The sequence below is a fragment of the Episyrphus balteatus genome, chromosome 4, assembly GCF_945859705.1.
Source record: "Episyrphus balteatus chromosome 4, idEpiBalt1.1, whole genome shotgun sequence".
NCBI lineage: Eukaryota > Metazoa > Arthropoda > Insecta > Diptera > Syrphidae > Episyrphus > Episyrphus balteatus.
Genome location: NC_079137.1, coordinates 972527 through 990621, shown reverse-complemented (window position 1 = coordinate 990621; position 18095 = coordinate 972527). Strand labels below are relative to the sequence as shown.

At 30.1% G+C, this 18095-nt stretch overlaps 3 protein-coding genes across 3 annotated transcripts; 2 read left to right on the top strand and 1 right to left on the bottom strand.

Moving 5' to 3' along the window:
- Positions 1-602: 602 nt before the first annotated feature.
- Positions 603-12483, top strand: LOC129917984 (uncharacterized). The gene is made up of 17 exons (XM_055998258.1): positions 603-1003; positions 1059-1330; positions 1389-1554; positions 1611-1916; positions 1968-2184; positions 2251-2426; positions 3961-4232; positions 4291-4456; positions 5217-5522; positions 5581-5698; positions 5883-6013; positions 10854-10991; positions 11059-11330; positions 11384-11549; positions 11610-11912; positions 11977-12193; positions 12255-12483. The coding sequence occupies exons 1-17, from the start codon at positions 899-901 to the stop codon at positions 12428-12430; spliced, it is 3507 nt and encodes a 1168-aa protein (XP_055854233.1). The 5' UTR covers positions 603-898; the 3' UTR covers positions 12431-12483.
- On the top strand, positions 3716-6076 carry LOC129919981 (uncharacterized). The gene is made up of 6 exons (XM_056001128.1): positions 3716-3889; positions 3961-4232; positions 4291-4456; positions 5217-5522; positions 5581-5797; positions 5883-6076. The coding sequence occupies exons 1-6, from the start codon at positions 3788-3790 to the stop codon at positions 6059-6061; spliced, it is 1242 nt and encodes a 413-aa protein (XP_055857103.1). The 5' UTR covers positions 3716-3787; the 3' UTR covers positions 6062-6076.
- Positions 7056-9115, bottom strand: LOC129919983 (uncharacterized). Its single transcript, XM_056001129.1, has 6 exons — positions 8941-9115; positions 8611-8882; positions 8383-8548; positions 7588-7893; positions 7313-7529; positions 7056-7257 (listed from the first exon to the last, which is right to left on the bottom strand). Exons 1-6 carry the CDS (start codon positions 9040-9042, stop codon positions 7079-7081), a joined length of 1242 nt encoding a protein of 413 aa, XP_055857104.1. The 5' UTR covers positions 9043-9115; the 3' UTR covers positions 7056-7078.
- Positions 12484-18095: the final 5612 nt, after the last annotated feature.

The following is an 18095-nucleotide window of genomic DNA, read 5'->3' as shown; positions in this document are numbered from 1 at the left end:
CATAATAGTAATTCACGACCTTCAGTTTGAAGAATTTTTGTCAACATGAATAGGACACAGAAGACGAAAGAATAAGATTTTAATCAGAAAAAGTAAAATAATATCTTGTTTGGTAGTCTAGCTGCAACTTTTAGACTAGGTACTTTAGCATATAATTAATTCTGAACTTTTAGTTATCAAAGTTATAGTTTGTTATAAAATATTATAAAGTAAAGTTTTGAAAAATTGAAACAACTTATTATCTACAAACGAGACCGATACTTTCCCATATTTATCTTTATGACTTTTTTTTTCAATATTTTACAAAGTCCAAAGTGCTTACATATTACACCTACTCGTGCACTATTGTTAAATTAATTGCTCTCTAGATGTGTTCAAAATAATTATTCAAAAAAAAAAAAAAAAAAAAATATTAATTCATGAACAATTATTTGCTTCAAACAGTTTTCAGTTAGTAAATAGAACTTGACTAGAAATATGCAATTTATTTTTATTTTAACAGCAAAGATATGTGATATCTAATGAATATTTATTTATAAATTAATATTTCCATATCATATGGTTGCGACTGATCATCGAGATAGGAAGTAAACAAATTTCTATTGGAACGCGTGTATGCCAATTTGATGAGAATACATTTCTAAGAGAACCTATTTTTCTACAAAACACACGAAAGAAAATTATCTAAGACCTAGTGAAATAGAGGAAAAAAAACACCCACTCGTAAAAGCTCTTATGTATCTATCAAGTTCTCTTCAGTACTCTTCTTTTTTTTTCTATTCCATAACCATACTTGTAAAGTCAAGTGTTTTGGTTCGATAAACATTTGGCATAAAACTATATTCAGTGAATTTATGAAAATTATTCGAGGAAGACGTGTATTTGAGTGTCAATCAAAATGAGTGAAAATTTCAATAAAGACGAACTTGAGGCTCCTGGATGGATGAATAAATCATTTTTTGAAGAAGTTTTGAAGAAATGTGAAAACACTGATTCGGTTTCGGTATTTTCTTGATTTTTTAAAGAAGAATAAAATAATCAATGGTACATAATTCCAGGTGACTGATATCAACATGTCTCCAGCAACAGCTAAAGGTGATCACTATGCGAGTATAATGTTTCGAGGAAAAATCACCTATAATTCGAATTTGGGTAAAGGATTGACAAAGTCGTTGATAATCAAGGCTATGCCACAAGTTGAAGGACATAAAATGGATATGTTGCAGGAATCGTATATTTTCGAAACAGAAATTGCAATGTATTCCGAAACCATTCCGAAATTGGAAGCAGAATTGAGGAAAATTGGTGATAATACAGTTTTGGGAGGAAAGTCAGTATTTTCGAAAACCGGTTCGATAAGAAAGTTTGTTGAAAAAGAATGTTTTCAGGGCTTTGTATCACTCATTGAAACCACACAAATGTATTATATTTGAAGACATTTGTCCACTGGGTTATGAAACTTCGGCAAAGAGATCGATTGACTTGGCGGATTCTAAAGCAGCTTTTTTGAAATTGGCTAAATGGCATGCTGTGAGCTATAAACTTGCTGCTGAGGTTTGTTGAAAAATTAGTTTAATTTCCGACAAAAATCAGTAAAATTTATTTAACAGGGTGATAAGTCAGTGACTGATTATAAGCATGGGCTATTTACTATCAAAGATTTTGACAAAGATGAATTCATCACTGGTGGAATAAAAGAATTCACAGCCAAATGTGAAAAAGTTGATGAACTCAAGCAATACGTTCCAAAACTTCAACTCATTCAAAAGGATCTTATCAGTCGTTGCTGCAAATCTTATGATAGCTATCGACAAGCAAATCCCGAAGGAATATTTGTTCTTTGTCATGGAGACTTTCATGCCAAGAATATGATGTTTAAGAAAAATAGCAAAGGTGAAACAGAGGACTTGATGCTTGTAAGTCAAATAACAACGAAAATTATTTTTTTTAATATTTGTTTTTGAAAGATTGACTTCCAAATTTGCTTCTTCGGACCAGCAATATTAGATATTATAAGTGGATTGTATATGGTTGCTAATGAAGATTGTCGTAAAAATCACTACGATGAATTAGTTCATTATTATTGTTCAAATTTCATTGAAACACTTGAAAAATTAAACTTTCAAGGAAAAATTCCGAAAATTTCTGAATTTTTCATGGAAATTCTTCGAAATAGGCATTGGGGTAAGGTTTTTTTCTTTTATTTTCAAAACTGTTATATTTAATAAAATACAAATAATATACTTTCAGAGCTATTTGTAATTTCAACATTTTTGCCAGCATTGTATGCTTTAGACAAAGGATCAATGGATCTTGAAGAACTGATGACTTCTGGAGAATTTCGGAAAACACTCTATGATAATGAAGATTATATCAATGATATGAAGCGATTGTTACCAATAATGTTTCATCGGGGTTATTTAGAATGAGATTGTATATTAAAAAATATTAAAGTTTAAATAAACTGAATACTGCATGAGATTGTATAAAGTGTTACTTATCTGTATAACCTGAGTTTTTTGCTGCCGATTTTTAAGAAGATCTAGGAGAAAAGCCGCTAGGGTTTCCGCTCCATATCACGAGTTGAGGGTTGCCATGTGTTAAGAAGTAAGTTTTTCGTATCCTTGTCGAGTATGAACAACATTTATAAAAACAAATGCAGGTTATTTAACTGCAGAATTGCCTACTTCATAGGATTGCCACGATTTTAAAATAGTTTTCATCTGCATACAGATTAGCATAAAACATGGCAAAAAACTGAAGTGTTTGCATGTTGAGTAGTTGACCAATTAAATTGAGAAAGTTTTAAAAGTAAAAATACTTCAAGATGAAAACTGCTATCACTTTTCACTCATCAAAATGTGAGAACTTGCCTCCGAAAAAGTTAAATAATTTGATATTTGGAAATCTTATAGCAATAAACATTATTAAGCAACATTATCTCATATTTAAAGAGTTCAATACTAAAAATTTGTTGATCTTTTTTGTGAATGTGAATTAGGGAAGAAGAGATTTTTCTTGAATAAATGCATGCTTCCACCAGAATTTTTCTTTGAAAAACTTTTCGGATTATTATTTTTCATCAAACAAAAAAATGTCCAAAATTACATACTCAAAAACTAAACTACGAGAAAATAATACCAACTACTCATCATGTCCTTCAATTTTTGTTCTACGATTATTTTTTATTTAAATTCAAGTTCAAAGTGCTTGCATGATGATACGCCTACTTAAACACTATTGTACAATTAATAGACTATTTTATAATATGTTCGGAATGAGTGTAGGAGACACAACAAAAACTAATTAATGTAAATTAATTTCTATCAAAATTTTTTTTTTTTTGCTGCATATTTTTTCTATTTTTTTTTACTACAAAACCAAATCAATTTAATCGTTTTTAGCTGATTCGATATCAGTTAGAATTCATAATAAATTAATTCCTCGCAATAAAAACGAGATACATACTCATAAAATTAATAAGTGATACTGAAAGCTTAAGATAACCAGTCAGTGCTGTCTAGATCAAAATTGATAAATAAAGAAAACAAGAGAGCCACTAATCTCCAAAACAATAATATGATGAAATTCAAATTCTCTTCCAAAGAGACTCTTATCAATTTCACAATCACTCAATTATTAACTCAACTAGTGAGTGTTACCACTCAAAACGAGGATGTAAATAAAATCACATAAAAAGAAGAACACTGTGCGTTTGAATTGATAGTTTAAAAATTTTCATTGATTGATCAAAACGCTCCGGTTAAACCTCTCTGATCTAAGTAAAATGAGTAAATTCAACGAAGATGAATTACATCCTCCAAGTTGGATGGATGAGAAATTTTTCACAGAAGTTTTGAAGAAATGTGAAAAATCTGATAAAATTTCGGTGCGTTTTTTACTTTTCAATTCAAGTGTTTATTCATTTTTAATGAGTTTTTTTGTTTATAAAAAAAAAAGGTAAAAGAAGTGAAAATATCACCAGCATCAGCTCAAGGTGATCACTATGCAAGTGTTATGTTCCGAGGAGCTGTTACTTATGATACACCAAAATCCAAAGGTATATCGAAATCTCTGATTATCAAAACTATGCCAGAATTGGAAGGCACTAAAAAGGATATGCTGGGAGAATCGTACATTTTTGAAACAGAAATTGCGATGTATTCAGAAACAATACCGAAATTAGAAGCTGAATTGAGGAAAATTGGTGATCAAACAGTATTGCAAGCTGGGTAATACTAAATAAGAGTTCGATAAACATTTGAAATATTAACCAATTTTTATTCTTAGAGTTTTGTACCACTCTCTGGAACCAAGGAAGGTCATAATTTTCGAGGATATTTGTCCCAAAGGATATCAAGTGTTGCGAGACAGACATTGTAATATGGATGAAGTCAAATTGGCATTTTTGAAACTTGCCAAATGGCATGCTGTGAGCTATAAACTTGCTGCTGAGGTGAGTTTTTTTTTTTTTTTTTTGGGTTTTCGAATACAGGGTGAATGAACTTTTTTTAATTTGTTTATAAAAAAAAATTAGCAATCGTCTATGAAATTTAACAATTATGATTGATAATAATTTGCCACCAGACAGGTAGTAATTATTGTAATCATCATTATTAAAACTATTAGTTTGTTGTTTAAACTTATAATTAATAATAATTTCAAAACAACAAAAGTTTTAACTTAACTAATATTTTTTTTTGTTAAATTATGGAAATAATTATTGAGACTCGATTAGTACTTGTCATTCTAATTCTGTTTTATTCAATTTGACGCTGGCATACAATTACTATTTTGCGCGTGACTGAAATAATTGTAATTCACTTATCATTCATGACATAAGATTTGTTTAGGTAGTGCACATGCTGAGTATTTACTTTTAATCTTGTACAAACATCTATTGAGATAAAGAGATTTTTGTTTTGTTTTTAAGTGAACAAGTAGTGCCTGCAGTATGAATAGACTTGTTTTGTGTTTAAATTAGTATTATTCAATTGTTTCAATTGTTGCTGATAACATAATAATTCAATTAATGAATAAAGTTGTTTATAGATGACTTGAAAAATATTTCTGATACCTACTCTTAAAAAAAAAAAAAATAAATAAATAAGTTTAAAAAATAGTAAAATATCTTTAAAAAGCTTCCGAAACACTTAAAAATCAACTTTAAAAACCTGCAATATAATAATTTTAACAACTTTTTCATTTTCTAACAGGGTGATACTTCAGTAACCGGCTATAAGGAAAGTTTTCTAGCATTCAAAGATATCGAAGAAATGCCATTTATGACACAAGGAATTGAAAACTTCATAAATAAAATAAACACAATTGATGATCTAAAACAATATGTACCGAAATTGCGTGCAATTCAAAAAGATGTGCTGAAACGTTCGATAAATTCAACAAAAATCGCTCAACAAAAAGGATCTGAGGGAGTATTTGTTCTCTGTCATGGGGATTTCCATCGAAAGAATATGATGTTTAAACATTTTTCGGATGGTAAAATTGAAGATGTGATGTTGGTGAGTTTGCTGATAAGAAACTTCTTCGTGACGAAATTTACATTATTCCATTCTATAGATTGATTTTCAAGTGTCCTATTATGGACCAGCAGTATTGGATGTTCTTTATGGAATGTATATGCTCGTAGATGAAAATATGCGATTAAATTGTTACGATGAAATAATTCACTACTACAGTTCAAATTTTATTGATACTTTGAAAAAGCTGAAATTTCAAGGAGAAATTCCAAAAATTTCTGATTTCTTTATTGATGTTTTACGACACAGGCATTGGGGTATAAAGTTTTGTTCAAAAAAAATCTCAAAACTGTATCATTTTTAATAATTAATTTGTTTTTTTTTTTTTTTTTTTTTTTTTAGAATTATTTTTGATGTCTTCATTCTTGCCAATGTGGATTGCATTTGCAACTGGTGATCTAAATCCTGATGATATTATGACATCTGACGAAGCCCGAAAAAATGTTTATGAGAGTGAAGAATATATCAATGAAGTTAGAAAACTTTTACCTAGAATGTTGTATAGGGGATATTTAGAATAAAAATAAACAAAAAAAAGATTTTGGGTTGTTTCTTTAAGTTTTTTAAAAGGTGTTTTTGAAAAAAAAAAAAATTAAAATAACAAGCATTTCTGTCAAAGAAAAATATTGTTCGACGCATTTCTTCGCTGATTTCTACGAATAGTTGAACATTTTGGGGTCGACTTTTAGTGTTGAATTGTGATTTAAATATTTCAACGAGTATTTACCTTTTTTTTTGTTATTTTCAAAATACAGTTAAAAAGAAAACAACAACTGGAGCCTAATAAAAAGAATGTTATATAAGATTCAAGCTAAGCTTTCACAGAAAAATTTTGTTGCGAAAGTTATCATTTGGCTTTAATCAGCATTACTTTGAGCGTTTTTGCAAACTTTTTCTTCAGTATTTTTGAAGAAGATCCAAAACGTGAGTATTTGTTTCGCATTATTTTTGAGCATTTTTGCATGATTGCGAAAGTTAAAAAAGGCGGTGGAATTGATACGTGTAGGCGAAATTTGTAATTTTTGATAAAGAAGATTTAAAACTGGAATCTCTTAGCAAAATTTTTGGTCGTTTTTTGCACGTTTTTGTACTGCAAAATGCTGTGGAATCTATGCGTAAAAGCAAGATACGTATAATGATGAGAATATTGGATTAATTTAGGAGAAACTTAAAAAAAATACAAAACGGACTCTGTTCGAAAATTTTTAAAAGTGAAAAATTTAGAGGAATTTACGTGCGTAAACGAAATCCATACTGAAAAGAATAGTGGATAAACTCAGAAAAAAAGAAAAAGATTCAAAACGTGAACCTATTCGCAAAAACTTTTGAGCGTTTTTTTGTAAAATACAGTACGCAATCAAGATATAAGTAGTGTGTACATTTTAGCACGTTGTAATAGCAAAATCTAGCAAAATCAATACGCTTAACAAAAACCCATACAATAAGAGAATAACGAAAATCTTTTCGCAATATTTGACAGTATTTTAGCAAATAAGAAAAATAAACAAAAACAACAATTTCACCAGACTAAAAACACTTTATTCTAAGTATCCTCTATGCAACATCTTCGGCAAACGTCTCCTAACTTCGTTGATGAAATTATCATTTTCATAGGTACTTCTGCGGGCTTCATTGGATGTCATCATATCTTCAGGATTCAAATCACCAGGTGCAAAAGCATTCCAAATAGGAAGAAATGTGCTCATTAAGAATAGTTCTAAAAAGAATTTCAAATAATAAAAAAAAAATGTTACTTCTGGCAAGTTCCATACCCCAATGTCTGTGTTGTAAAATTTCAATAAAGAAATCAGAAATTTTTGGAATTTCTCCTTGAAATTTCAATTTCTTCAAAGTTTCAATAAAATTTGAACTGTAATAGTGAATAAGTTCATCATAACAGTTAGTTCGCATGTTATCATCTACAAGCATATACATTCCGTAGAGAACATCTAATACTGCTGGTCCATAATAACATATTTGAAAATCAAGCTAAGAAAGATTGGTACACTATATGAATCAAAACTTCTGTATTGAAGAAATTACTTACCAACAATAAATCTTCAACTTTACCACTCGAATTATGTTTAAACATCATATTCTTTCGATGAAAATCTCCATGACATAGTACAAAAATTCCTTTTGATTCATTTTGTTGAGAAATTTTCATTGAATTTATTGAACGTTTTAAAATATCTTTTTGAATTTCACGCAATTTTGGTACATATTTTTTGAATTCATCAATTGTTTCTAATTTGTCAATAAAATTAAGCATTCCTGATGTCATGTATGGCATTTCTTCAATACCTTTGAATGCTAACATGCCTTCTTTATAAGCAGTCACTGAAGTGTCACCCTTGAAGGAATCGAAAAATAATTGCAAATTACTGTTCAAGAAACTTTTCAAAACATTACGAAATACTTCCATAATTTGGATTTTTTTCAACATTTTTCCATAAAAAGTGTGATTGTTTTTAGAACTTTCGTTCAAAAAATTTCACATAATTCCTGATTTTTACATATTTTCAAATTTTAACATCAGTGGCTACTTGTCCACTCGAAAACAAAAAAAAAAAGCTAATTACCTCGTGAAATATTTGTGAAATACTATAAAGTAAACACTCGACACGTGAACTTCCCAACAATTCTTATCTTATCAACGATAAGCTAAGTAAATTTCAGTCACGGGCAGGTTATTTAAATAAAATTATAAAATACTCGAAACAATCAACAAAAACAAAGTCTCAATCTAATTATTACTTCATGCCTTTGATTATCTAAATTGATTATTTTTAGTTTATCTTATCAACCTGAATTTAGAGAACCCCAAACAAAAATAATTTACCTCAGCAGCAAGTTTATAGCTGGCAGCATGCAATTTAGAGAGTTTCAAAAATGCCACTTTTACTTCTTCCATATTACAGTGTCTGTCTCGCAACACTTCATATCCTTTCTGACATAGATCCTCAAAAATTATAATCTTCCTTGGTTTTAAGGAATAGTACAATACTCTATAAAACCAACACTTTAAATAATATTCGAAATTCGAACCACAATTATTAAGTTATATTACTCTGGTCCTAATACTGTTTTATCACCAATTGCCCTCAGTTCAGCTTCAATTTTTGGAATTGTTTCTAAATACATGGAAATTTCGGTTTCAAAAATGTAAGATTCTCCCAAAAGATCCTTTTTATGACCATCTAACTCTGGCATAGTCTTGATAATCAAGGATTTAGAGTTTCCTTTGGATTTTTCTGTATCGTAAGTAACAGCAGCTCGGAACATAATACTTGCATAGTGATCACCTTGAGCTGATGCTGGTGATATTTTTACTTCTTTTACCTTTTGAAAGATACTCAATGAAAATTAATAAATACTTATGTTTCAAGCTAACACGCACCAAAACTTGATCAGATTTTTCACATTTCATCAAGACTTCTGTGAAGAATTTGTCGTCCATCCAATTTGGAGGATGTAACTCATCTTCGTTGAATTTACTCATTTCACTAAGTTCGAAGGTCTAACCAATTTCAAGAAAAATGCGCTTTAATCAAACGATGAATGAATTTCAACTGTTTGCTTTTGGCGCATTTCAGTTTAGTATTTAAGTGATTTTGCATTGAAACTTGTTTTGAGAGGAGTATTAGCTTGAATTGAGTGGTTTTTTGAGTGAATAACAATAAAATTTTCTTTATGTTGTGAAATTGAGGTTTACTCAGAGAGAAATGCTTTTAAGAGTATTTCATCACATTTTGTTGTTTTCATCTTTTGGCTTTGTTTTGTTTTTTATTTTTGTTGATTTATTATTTTCTACACAATTGAATTGTTTGATGATAAAAGAAAAAAAAAAAACATGAAAACAAACTAAGTTTCTCATAGTAAAAGCTTTGAGTGATAAGATCACTGCGGGTTCATTAAGTAATTCTATCAATCACTCACAACATGATTTTTAAAAATATTAAAAGAAAAACGTGTATGAGTCTTTTAATTGCATCACAATAAGAAGACAAATCGAAAAAGATTATCATATGAAAAAAAAAAACCATTGGCGTAATGGACCGAGAGTTGACAGTAGATTCCTTGTGTGGGAGATAACCAATTTAAAATAATATAACAAAAAGGTCCATTTATAGCGATAATAGGAATGTAAGTCTGTCGACAGTTTCTCAAATGATAATGAAACAAGCAAATATTGCTGACCTACAAGAGACATTCCATTCCTGGTACCAAAAAATATCCGTTACAAAAAAAATAATCTTGTTTTTTTCCCATTAGCGTTATTTGCATAGACGACAGTAATCTAAATTCAACCAAATGTTATGGTATCAAAAAAAGAATGAAATGTTATGCCAAACATTTTTTTTCTTTTTTGTGATACCATTGTTTTAAAAAAAATGAATTTTTTCGGCTTCGCACAGTGGTCAAAATAACAAATTTGGACAGAAAAAAATAGATTTATCTTTTTCCGCGAAGAGGTAAGATCATAAGTACAGAGTACACTCTACTCATTGACGGTTAAACCGGATGCCCGAGCAACGAATTTGTCCTCAGAACCAATTTCAAAGTGCATGTTAAAATCTTTACATTATGTTCTCCCAAACACACAACAAAATCAAACAGCTTAAGATGCACGACAACACTTTCCTTTTTTGCCTTCAAAAAGCTTTAAAATTATTAAATCCTGAAAGCTTTTATAAATGGCATGGAATAATAAAAGTAAAATACAATATTCACCAAAACATATTAAATTTTCGTTGAACCAAAATATACTTTTCTGAAATATTTTATTATTCCAAATCGAATCCGAAATAAAAAAAAACTATTTCTTCAAACTTCATGTTTTTGGTTGTTGTCTCATCTTATATCGGATTCTCATCTACTTTAATAAAATAACGCGTTCCTAATTGAAAAATTACAGCAAATACTTGGGAATTCTGTTTAAATAGTTAAACTTGAAAAATAGCCAAAACTAAAGTAAACCTTGAACTTTCAGACAATTTGAGTACAAGACTAGAAAGTTTTTGCGATATTTTTTGGCAATCTAGAGTCTCATTTTTAAAACTTCGTTTGTGAACATTTAAAAAACATTCTTCAATTTAACCGATATTTCCTCAATATTGCATAAGAATTTCGATTCTTTCCTCATGATTCTTAATCGATAACAACACAAATGTAGGCACTTCAAATTTATAAACACTATTAGTGAGATAGAGTTAAATTAATAACCAAACAAATAATATAAAAGCTTTCAGCAAAAAATATTTTCAGTAGAAGTTTACACTTTATCAGCGTAAGAGGGTTACTAACTCCTGAATAAAAAAAAAATATCTTACTCAAAATCTTATACAAATGGGTGATTTCAATCAAGATGAGCTAAATGCTCCAAATTGGATGAATACAGAATTTTTCACTGAAGTCTTGAATAAAAGTGAAGAAGATGATGGAGTTTCGGTAGTCATAATCATAAATTATCAGTGTTTCATTTGAATAAACCTTTGTTTTCTTTTTTTTTTTAAAGATTAATGATTTAAAAATCACACCTGGTTCTGGCAAAGGTGATCACTATGCAAGTGTAATGTTTCGTGCAACAGTTAATTTTGATACAATTAAGTCAAAAAATCAATCAAAATCTATGATAGTCAAAATAGCTCCTGAAGCTGATGGACGAAAAAAGGATCTTTTATCTAAAACATTTGTATTCGAAACAGAAATTGGAATGTATTCAGAGACAATACCCAAATTCGAAGAAGAACTAAGAAAAGTCGGTGATGAAACAGTATTAGGAGCAAAGTAAGATCTTGTTTTAAGTTACTGTGAATTATAAATGAAAGAAATTTTTTCAGAGCTCTGTATTACTCACTGGAACCAAGGAAATGTATAATTTTTGAAGATATTGTACCAAAAGGTTATGAAACATTACGAGATAGAGGGCTAAACATGGAAGAAGTGAAAGCAACTTTAACAAAACTAGCCAAATGGCATGCTGTCAGCTATAAACTTGCTGCAGAGGTAAGAGTTAATAATCAAATTTAATGAACTTCAAATATTAAAATAGATTTCTAACTTCAGGGTGATAAATCAGTAACAAAGTATGAACATGGTCCATTCAGTGCCGCTGAAACTATGCCTTTTATGACAGGTGGAGTAGAAAATTTGATAGAAAAACTGAAAACACTGGACGAATTCCAACAGTATGTCCCAAAATTAGAAGAAATCAAGGATGATATCTTGAAAAGATGCATACAATCATCGAATTCCTACAGAAATGATGAAAACCCTGAAAGCATTTTTGTTCTTTGTCATGGGGATTTTCATGGCAAAAATGTGATGTTCAAAAGAAATGAAGAAGGCAAATTAGAAGACATTATGTTGGTAAGAGTATTAGCATATTTCTTCAATTTCGAAAGTTCAAAGATGATATAATTATTCGTTTAAGATTGATTTCCAAGCATGTTATTTTGGACCTGCAGTAATGGATCTACTCTATGGAATGTATTTGATTGTTGATAATGATATGCGTGCTAATAATTTCGACGAAATAATTCATCATTATTGTACGATTTTTATTGATACTTTGAAAAAGTTGAAATTTGAAGGAAAAATTCCACAAATTTTTGAATTCTTCATTGATATTTTACGACACGGACATATGGGTATGCAAAATTTATATTTTTAACGAAAAGCAAAAATTTACATTTAATATTTTTCTTTTAGAACTCTTTATGTTGAGTACTTTTTTGCCCATGTGGTTTTACATAGAGGTCGAATTTGATCTTGAAGCCTTGCTCTTTTCGAACGATGTAAGAAAAAAGCTCTTAGATGCCCCAGGATATATCAATGAGTTGAGAAATTATTTGCCAAAAATGTTTAACAGAGGATATTTTGAGTAGAACTTTTCTCAAAGCTAATATAATATGAATCCCTATTTTCTTAATACCATAAAGTTGTTTCTTTTTATTTAAAGTTCAACTTCATTACATTATTCTGAATCATTAGAATACCTCCTTTCTCTAGATTTAACTTTCATCTTGCAAAAAAAAAAAAAAAAAAATCCTAGGTATTTTGCATAATTTATGTTCAGGTCGTCGGTCGTAAAAAAACAGAAAATCGTTACCATAATTACAATAATCTTCCTTTGTTCTTATTCTCTTAATTTTGTTTTTTTTTTTTTTATTTATTTAAACATTTATTAACAGTTTATTCTAATAAGACACAAAATAAAGACACAGCCATTAAAAAAAAAAAGAATAAGAAAAGTTAAACATAAAAAGTCTTTACCCCAAGTCGTACGTTATATTTATTATTTAAGAAAATAAAAAAAGCTTTTATCCTGTGACAATGCGTTGTGTCTTTTTTTCATCATCTTTGTCATCTTTATAATTTTAAATCATCCTTTTTAAGAAAAAAAATGACAATAACACAACCATAACAACAACAACAAACAAACAAGAAAAAAAAATAATAATGTTAAATTTTATTTCTCAATTAAGAAGGAAATTCTCTTATAGCTGATGCTGCGCCCACATAAAAATGAAATTAATTAAGCGTATTTAATTCTCTAAAGCGTGAAGTAAGCATCAAAATGTGTGTCCTTCCACCTCCATTTTAAACTTGTAATTTAGATTCATTTTAAGGGGTAAGTTTAGGATTTGTGAAAGAAATTTCAATCGAAAATTTGAAAAATGTGGTAGAAAAGTTTTGTTTTGTATTGAGTTTTAATTAATAAAAAGCATTCATTTAATGTACTTTTCAGCGTTTATCTTTCAGAAATTAGTCCAGGAGAGAAATATCTCGTGGCCCAAAATGTAGATGGGAATCTCCTAATCAACATACAGCAAGTTGAGATTTGTATTTTCCCATAAAACAAAAATGATTTAACATAACGCAAGAGAAATTTGAAATAAATTAAAACTAAGCACTTTTATTGTTAATTAAAATTACATATACCTAAATTGAAAACAAATAATGAACTTCACTGATATTAAAATTCAAAAAGACTGCATCCAACAAGTGAACTTTGGGAAGATAAATGGGCCATCAATGAAGATCAGGTCTAGTTTTTGCGTGCGTTTCCAAGGCGTATCTTTTCAGGTTAACACCCTCCCATTAACAGGCCAATAAAATACCCGAACTTTTGTAGGAACTTTCAGACGGAAGTTTTTGCATTTTGTGAAGCAGCAGAATGCAACTCAACATGTGAATTGGATTGATTGCTAGCGGCAAACATAACCTTTTCCTCAATTGTCACGAAGTCTAAACAAAATCATCGATTTCTGAACCTATAGATCTAAGCACCATGGGCGTAGCTAGAGATTTTATCTAGGGTGGGCCAGACCTGACCTGAAGCCATAACCATGAGTGTGCAATTTTTTTGAAAGTTGTTTTTTTTTTTGTTCTTTTTCTACCTTAATTAGATAGTGTACCCCCATACAAATTCTTCAAGTTATACCAAATAACTGGAAAACGGCTCTAACGATTTTGATTAAACTTTGCAGGCGTAAAACTGCATTTTTAGTTTTTCTCAAAAAAGTCTAATAACAAAAAAAATGATTTAACAAAACTTTGCCCTGAATGTCGGCTCTTCCCCAACATCGACAAAATTTCTTTGAAATTTATATAAAGGAAGCCCTTACAATCCGTAAACTAACATAAGTATTAGTTTACAGCAACTACGTGACACAGTAGTGCATTTTATTTACTTTGCTCCTTTAATTGGCAAATAATTCGCCACGCTCTGTTGTTTTTAATAACTTAAAATTAGAAAAAAGTTTATTTTTAATAATATATTCGATCGGTAATGTAATCGGTAACTCATTTTTTTTTTTGAAAAATGTGTGTTTTTTGTTCAATGGTATCGTATTTTGTTAATATCTTTCAATATAAAAAGGTATCAACTCCAAATACGCAATATATTTTTGATAGTTAGATACTGGTTTTTCTTTTTATATTGTTTAGTGTAATATGGTACTCCGTTTTTTTAAAGTTTGTTATATCGAAATGCAATTGGATGGAGTTACATCACTTTTATTTTGAGCCACACAAAAGTTGAATTCAGTCGCAATTTATGACAGCGAATGGCTTTAAAAACTGACCTTACCAAGTTTTCAATTTTATTTGCTTTTTTTTTTTGTTTAAGGTGCTCTTAAAACTTAAACCAGAAGTGTAGGTGTACATATAAAAATAAAAATTTGTAATTAAAAGTTGTTGTATGCGGGTGACTATATGACTCTAAAGCCATATTTTAAATATTTAGCAGAGGATACATTTTTGACATTTGAATGTCTGGTGAATAAAACATTATCCTTAGCTTAATTTAGCTGTGTGAATTTGGATACATTTTTAATGTAGATAAATATTTTTTTTTTTGCAAATCGAAAGAAATAATGATTTAAAAAAAAAAGTATAAATATTAACAATTTACAAACTTCCAACACGCGTTGTCATGTGAATTTAATTTTTGTGTTGCCATTAATATGTAACTAACAATTTTTTTTCATCATCAATAAAATGAAATATATTGGAAAATATAAATTTTTCCTAATATACACTCATAATTTTGTACTACTTTTTTAAATTTTCTTTCTTTATTTTCAGTTTTTGATTAGTTATTGAAAAAAATACTCAAAAAATTTTGCAAAAAATTTATTCTCTGAAAATAAAAATTAAACCGGCTCTTAGAGCAAGATAAATTTTTGACAACTGAAATTATCCTTTCACTTCAAAAGTGTCAAAGATATATTCTCGGCTTAGTATTTAACCTGATTCACACACGGTCTAAGGCCGTGTGTGAATTGCGTTAAATAGTTAACAACGTGTAAAATTTTTGACACTATTGAGGTTAATAAAAAAAATTTCAGCTGTATGGATTATTATTGTTTAGAATTTTGTCTGCCTTTTTCTGCCATGATACTCCTTTTTAATAAGAAAAAAAAAAAAAAACAAAATAAAAGCATCTGCAAAAAAATTTAACTCAAATTTAACCAGGTGCCAGAGCCCAATAAATTTTTAACAGCTGAAAATTTTTTATTAACCTCAATAGTATCAAAAATTTTACATGCTGTTAACTATTTAACACAATTCACACATTGAAAAAGCTAGTTATTGAATCCGACTGCTCATATAAACGGGGTATTTATACATATCGCTGACTAAGAAAAATATACATAAACACAAGGCTGGTTCAAAAAAATCGAATTTTTTTTTGATTTTATACTCCGATAGATTGCCAGACATCTCTAGAATATAGGTACTCACCAAATATGAAATCTTTGTATTAACGGAAAGGTCCTTAGCTTCACAATTTTCCATTTTTTATATTATCCTTCTACTAAAAAAAAATCATGTTTTTATAAATCGGCTTTTTAGCAGGTTTCTTTACATATTCTTGTAGGAAATTGAACGCTCTACAAAAAAGGCCTTTGACACCATTTTCGTTTATCTAGCCGTTTAAAAGATATTTGACGTCCAAAGATCTTAATTTTGTAAAAAATTAAATTTAATTAAAAAATTAATTAAATTATTAAAGATACATACAGCCCTATAATTTTCAGCAAGCGATATTAAAAAAAAAAAAGAGTGTGTGTACATGTACACGCGACTGAAGTTATACTTCTCATTCAGTAAATGTAAATGAATTTCATTTCTTCTTCATCTTCTTCTTCTTCCTTTTTCTCGGCGCTGTTATGATCTCGATGTCGAGGGGATCATAACCTTCCCACGTTACTGCTTCACACTAGTGATCCGCCTGTGGGGTTCGCCGGGTTGACCTCAGAAATCGGCGGCAAGCCTCCCGGTTTTGTATTGTTCCGTTTCTGAGGCCAACTGAATGCTGGTGTTTTTGCATTTGCTTGTACCAGGAGTTTTTAGGCCTACCTTTCTTTTTATTTCGTGTTGGAACGTTATATGATATTGCTTTTTTGACGGGGTTCTCAGGATCTCTCCTTTGAACATGGCAATACCAACTGAGTCGGTCGTGTTCAATTTTTTGGGAGATGGTATTTTTAACATGAAGGCTTCCTCGGATCTTTGTACTTCTAATTCTATCAAGCTTTGTTACTCCTGCTGTCATGCGAAGCATCTTCATCTTCATCATCTTCATCATAAATGAATTTCATTTGACATTTTTAATTTCTATTATTAAATTAATTAATCCACACTTCGTTTTTTTACATTTTTATCAAGTGAACAATAAATTAATTCTTTCATCCTCCTCCATGTAGTTTTCAATTTATTCTGTGAAATTTACTCATGTTGTGCGGTTCAAAACGTACGGTATATGGTTAACGAAAGTAAATGAATTGCCCATAAAATGTGCGATATGGTCATTTTATGAGAATTGTGTGTGCTTCAGCACTAGTAGTAGCAAAATGGAACTTGCAGGGTTGCTACAAAGCTCAAAAGTTAGCTGAGCTCAGCTCACAGCTCAGCTCAAATTTTGAGCTATGTACCATAGCTCAGCTCATTTGAGCTGAGCTGAAAGTGAGCTGAGCTGAAGGTTGAGCTGAGCTGTTGGGTGAGCTAAGGTAAAGTGAGCTGAGCTGAGCTGTGATGGGTGAGAGGATACATTGATTTTTATTTGGAAAGTATAATGAAATATGAAGATATTTTAAACTTTTATAAAACACCATAGCTTAAGATGTTTGGTTCTAGTTATTAATGGAATTATTTTAACACATGGATATTTTTATAAATAAAACAGATAATTTTTCATGATCTTTTCTCTTGGTTTTTTTAATAGTTAATATATTTCTATTTTTTTAGTAAAATGTTTAATTTTTTATCATAAAAAAAAAATCCGGTACAATCCGGTTTTTGACTTTTTTCAAAATTCCGAGAAAATCGCGTTTGAAAGTTGGGGCAAATTTTTTTTTTCGAAAAATCCCCCAATCTTTGAACGCTCCTGGAAGCTAAACCGCTTGAGAGCAATTTTTGGGAGTGATGCCAAATGATAGCTTGTGTCATGGGCCTACGCTTTGCACATTGTCAGATTTTTAAAAAATCGCCTTCCATGTTAAACCGCCACATCATGCCTATTTTTTCAGAATCGTGCCTATTTTTTTTTTACTTTTAAGTTCTCCCGGTTTGAGAACGCGTGGGCCTACAGGCATGAGAGTTGTACTCAAATGTAGGTTAGAGTCCCCGCTACCTTTTGGCATCAAAAAATTTTTTTTTTCATTTTCTTCAAAATTCCGAGATATAGGCGTTGGAAGTTGGGGCGCTCACTTTCAGCTCAGCTCAAATGAGCTAAGCTATGGTACCTAGGGAGCTGAGCTAAAATGTGAGCTTTTTGCAACCCTGGCAACTTGCCACATGGAAATTACAACATGCAACTTGCCACATGCAACTTGCCACACGCAACTTGCCACATACAACTTGCCACATGCAACTTGCCACATGCAACTTGAAACATACAACTTGCCACATGCAACTTGCCACATTACCCATGTAACTTGCAACGTGTTGTGTGTTTTATGTTTGCCGTACTGCGGCGTACTGCATTTTTAAATACTAAAGTACTGCCTACTATAAAGGTGAAACGACAGCCCTGCTACCCAG

Coding starts and splice junctions, on each gene's coding strand:
- LOC129917984 (XM_055998258.1), top strand. CDS start 899: ATGAGTGAAAATTTCAATAAAGACGAACTTGAGGCTCCTGGATGGATG. Junction 2,185..2,250: donor TCTTCGAAATAGGCATTGGG/GTAAGGTTTTTT, acceptor ATATACTTTCAG/AGCTATTTGTAATTTCAACA. Junction 4,457..5,216: donor GCTATAAACTTGCTGCTGAG/GTGAGTTTTTTT, acceptor ATTTTCTAACAG/GGTGATACTTCAGTAACCGG.
- LOC129919981 (XM_056001128.1), top strand. CDS start 3,788: ATGAGTAAATTCAACGAAGATGAATTACATCCTCCAAGTTGGATGGAT. Junction 3,890..3,960: donor AAAAATCTGATAAAATTTCG/GTGCGTTTTTTA, acceptor TAAAAAAAAAAG/GTAAAAGAAGTGAAAATATC. Junction 5,523..5,580: donor AAATTGAAGATGTGATGTTG/GTGAGTTTGCTG, acceptor TCCATTCTATAG/ATTGATTTTCAAGTGTCCTA.
- LOC129919983 (XM_056001129.1), bottom strand. CDS start 9,042: ATGAGTAAATTCAACGAAGATGAGTTACATCCTCCAAATTGGATGGAC. Junction 8,549..8,610: donor AAAACAGTATTAGGACCAGA/GTAATATAACTT, acceptor TTGGTTTTATAG/AGTATTGTACTATTCCTTAA. Junction 7,258..7,312: donor TTTACAACACAGACATTGGG/GTATGGAACTTG, acceptor AATTCTTTTTAG/AACTATTCTTAATGAGCACA.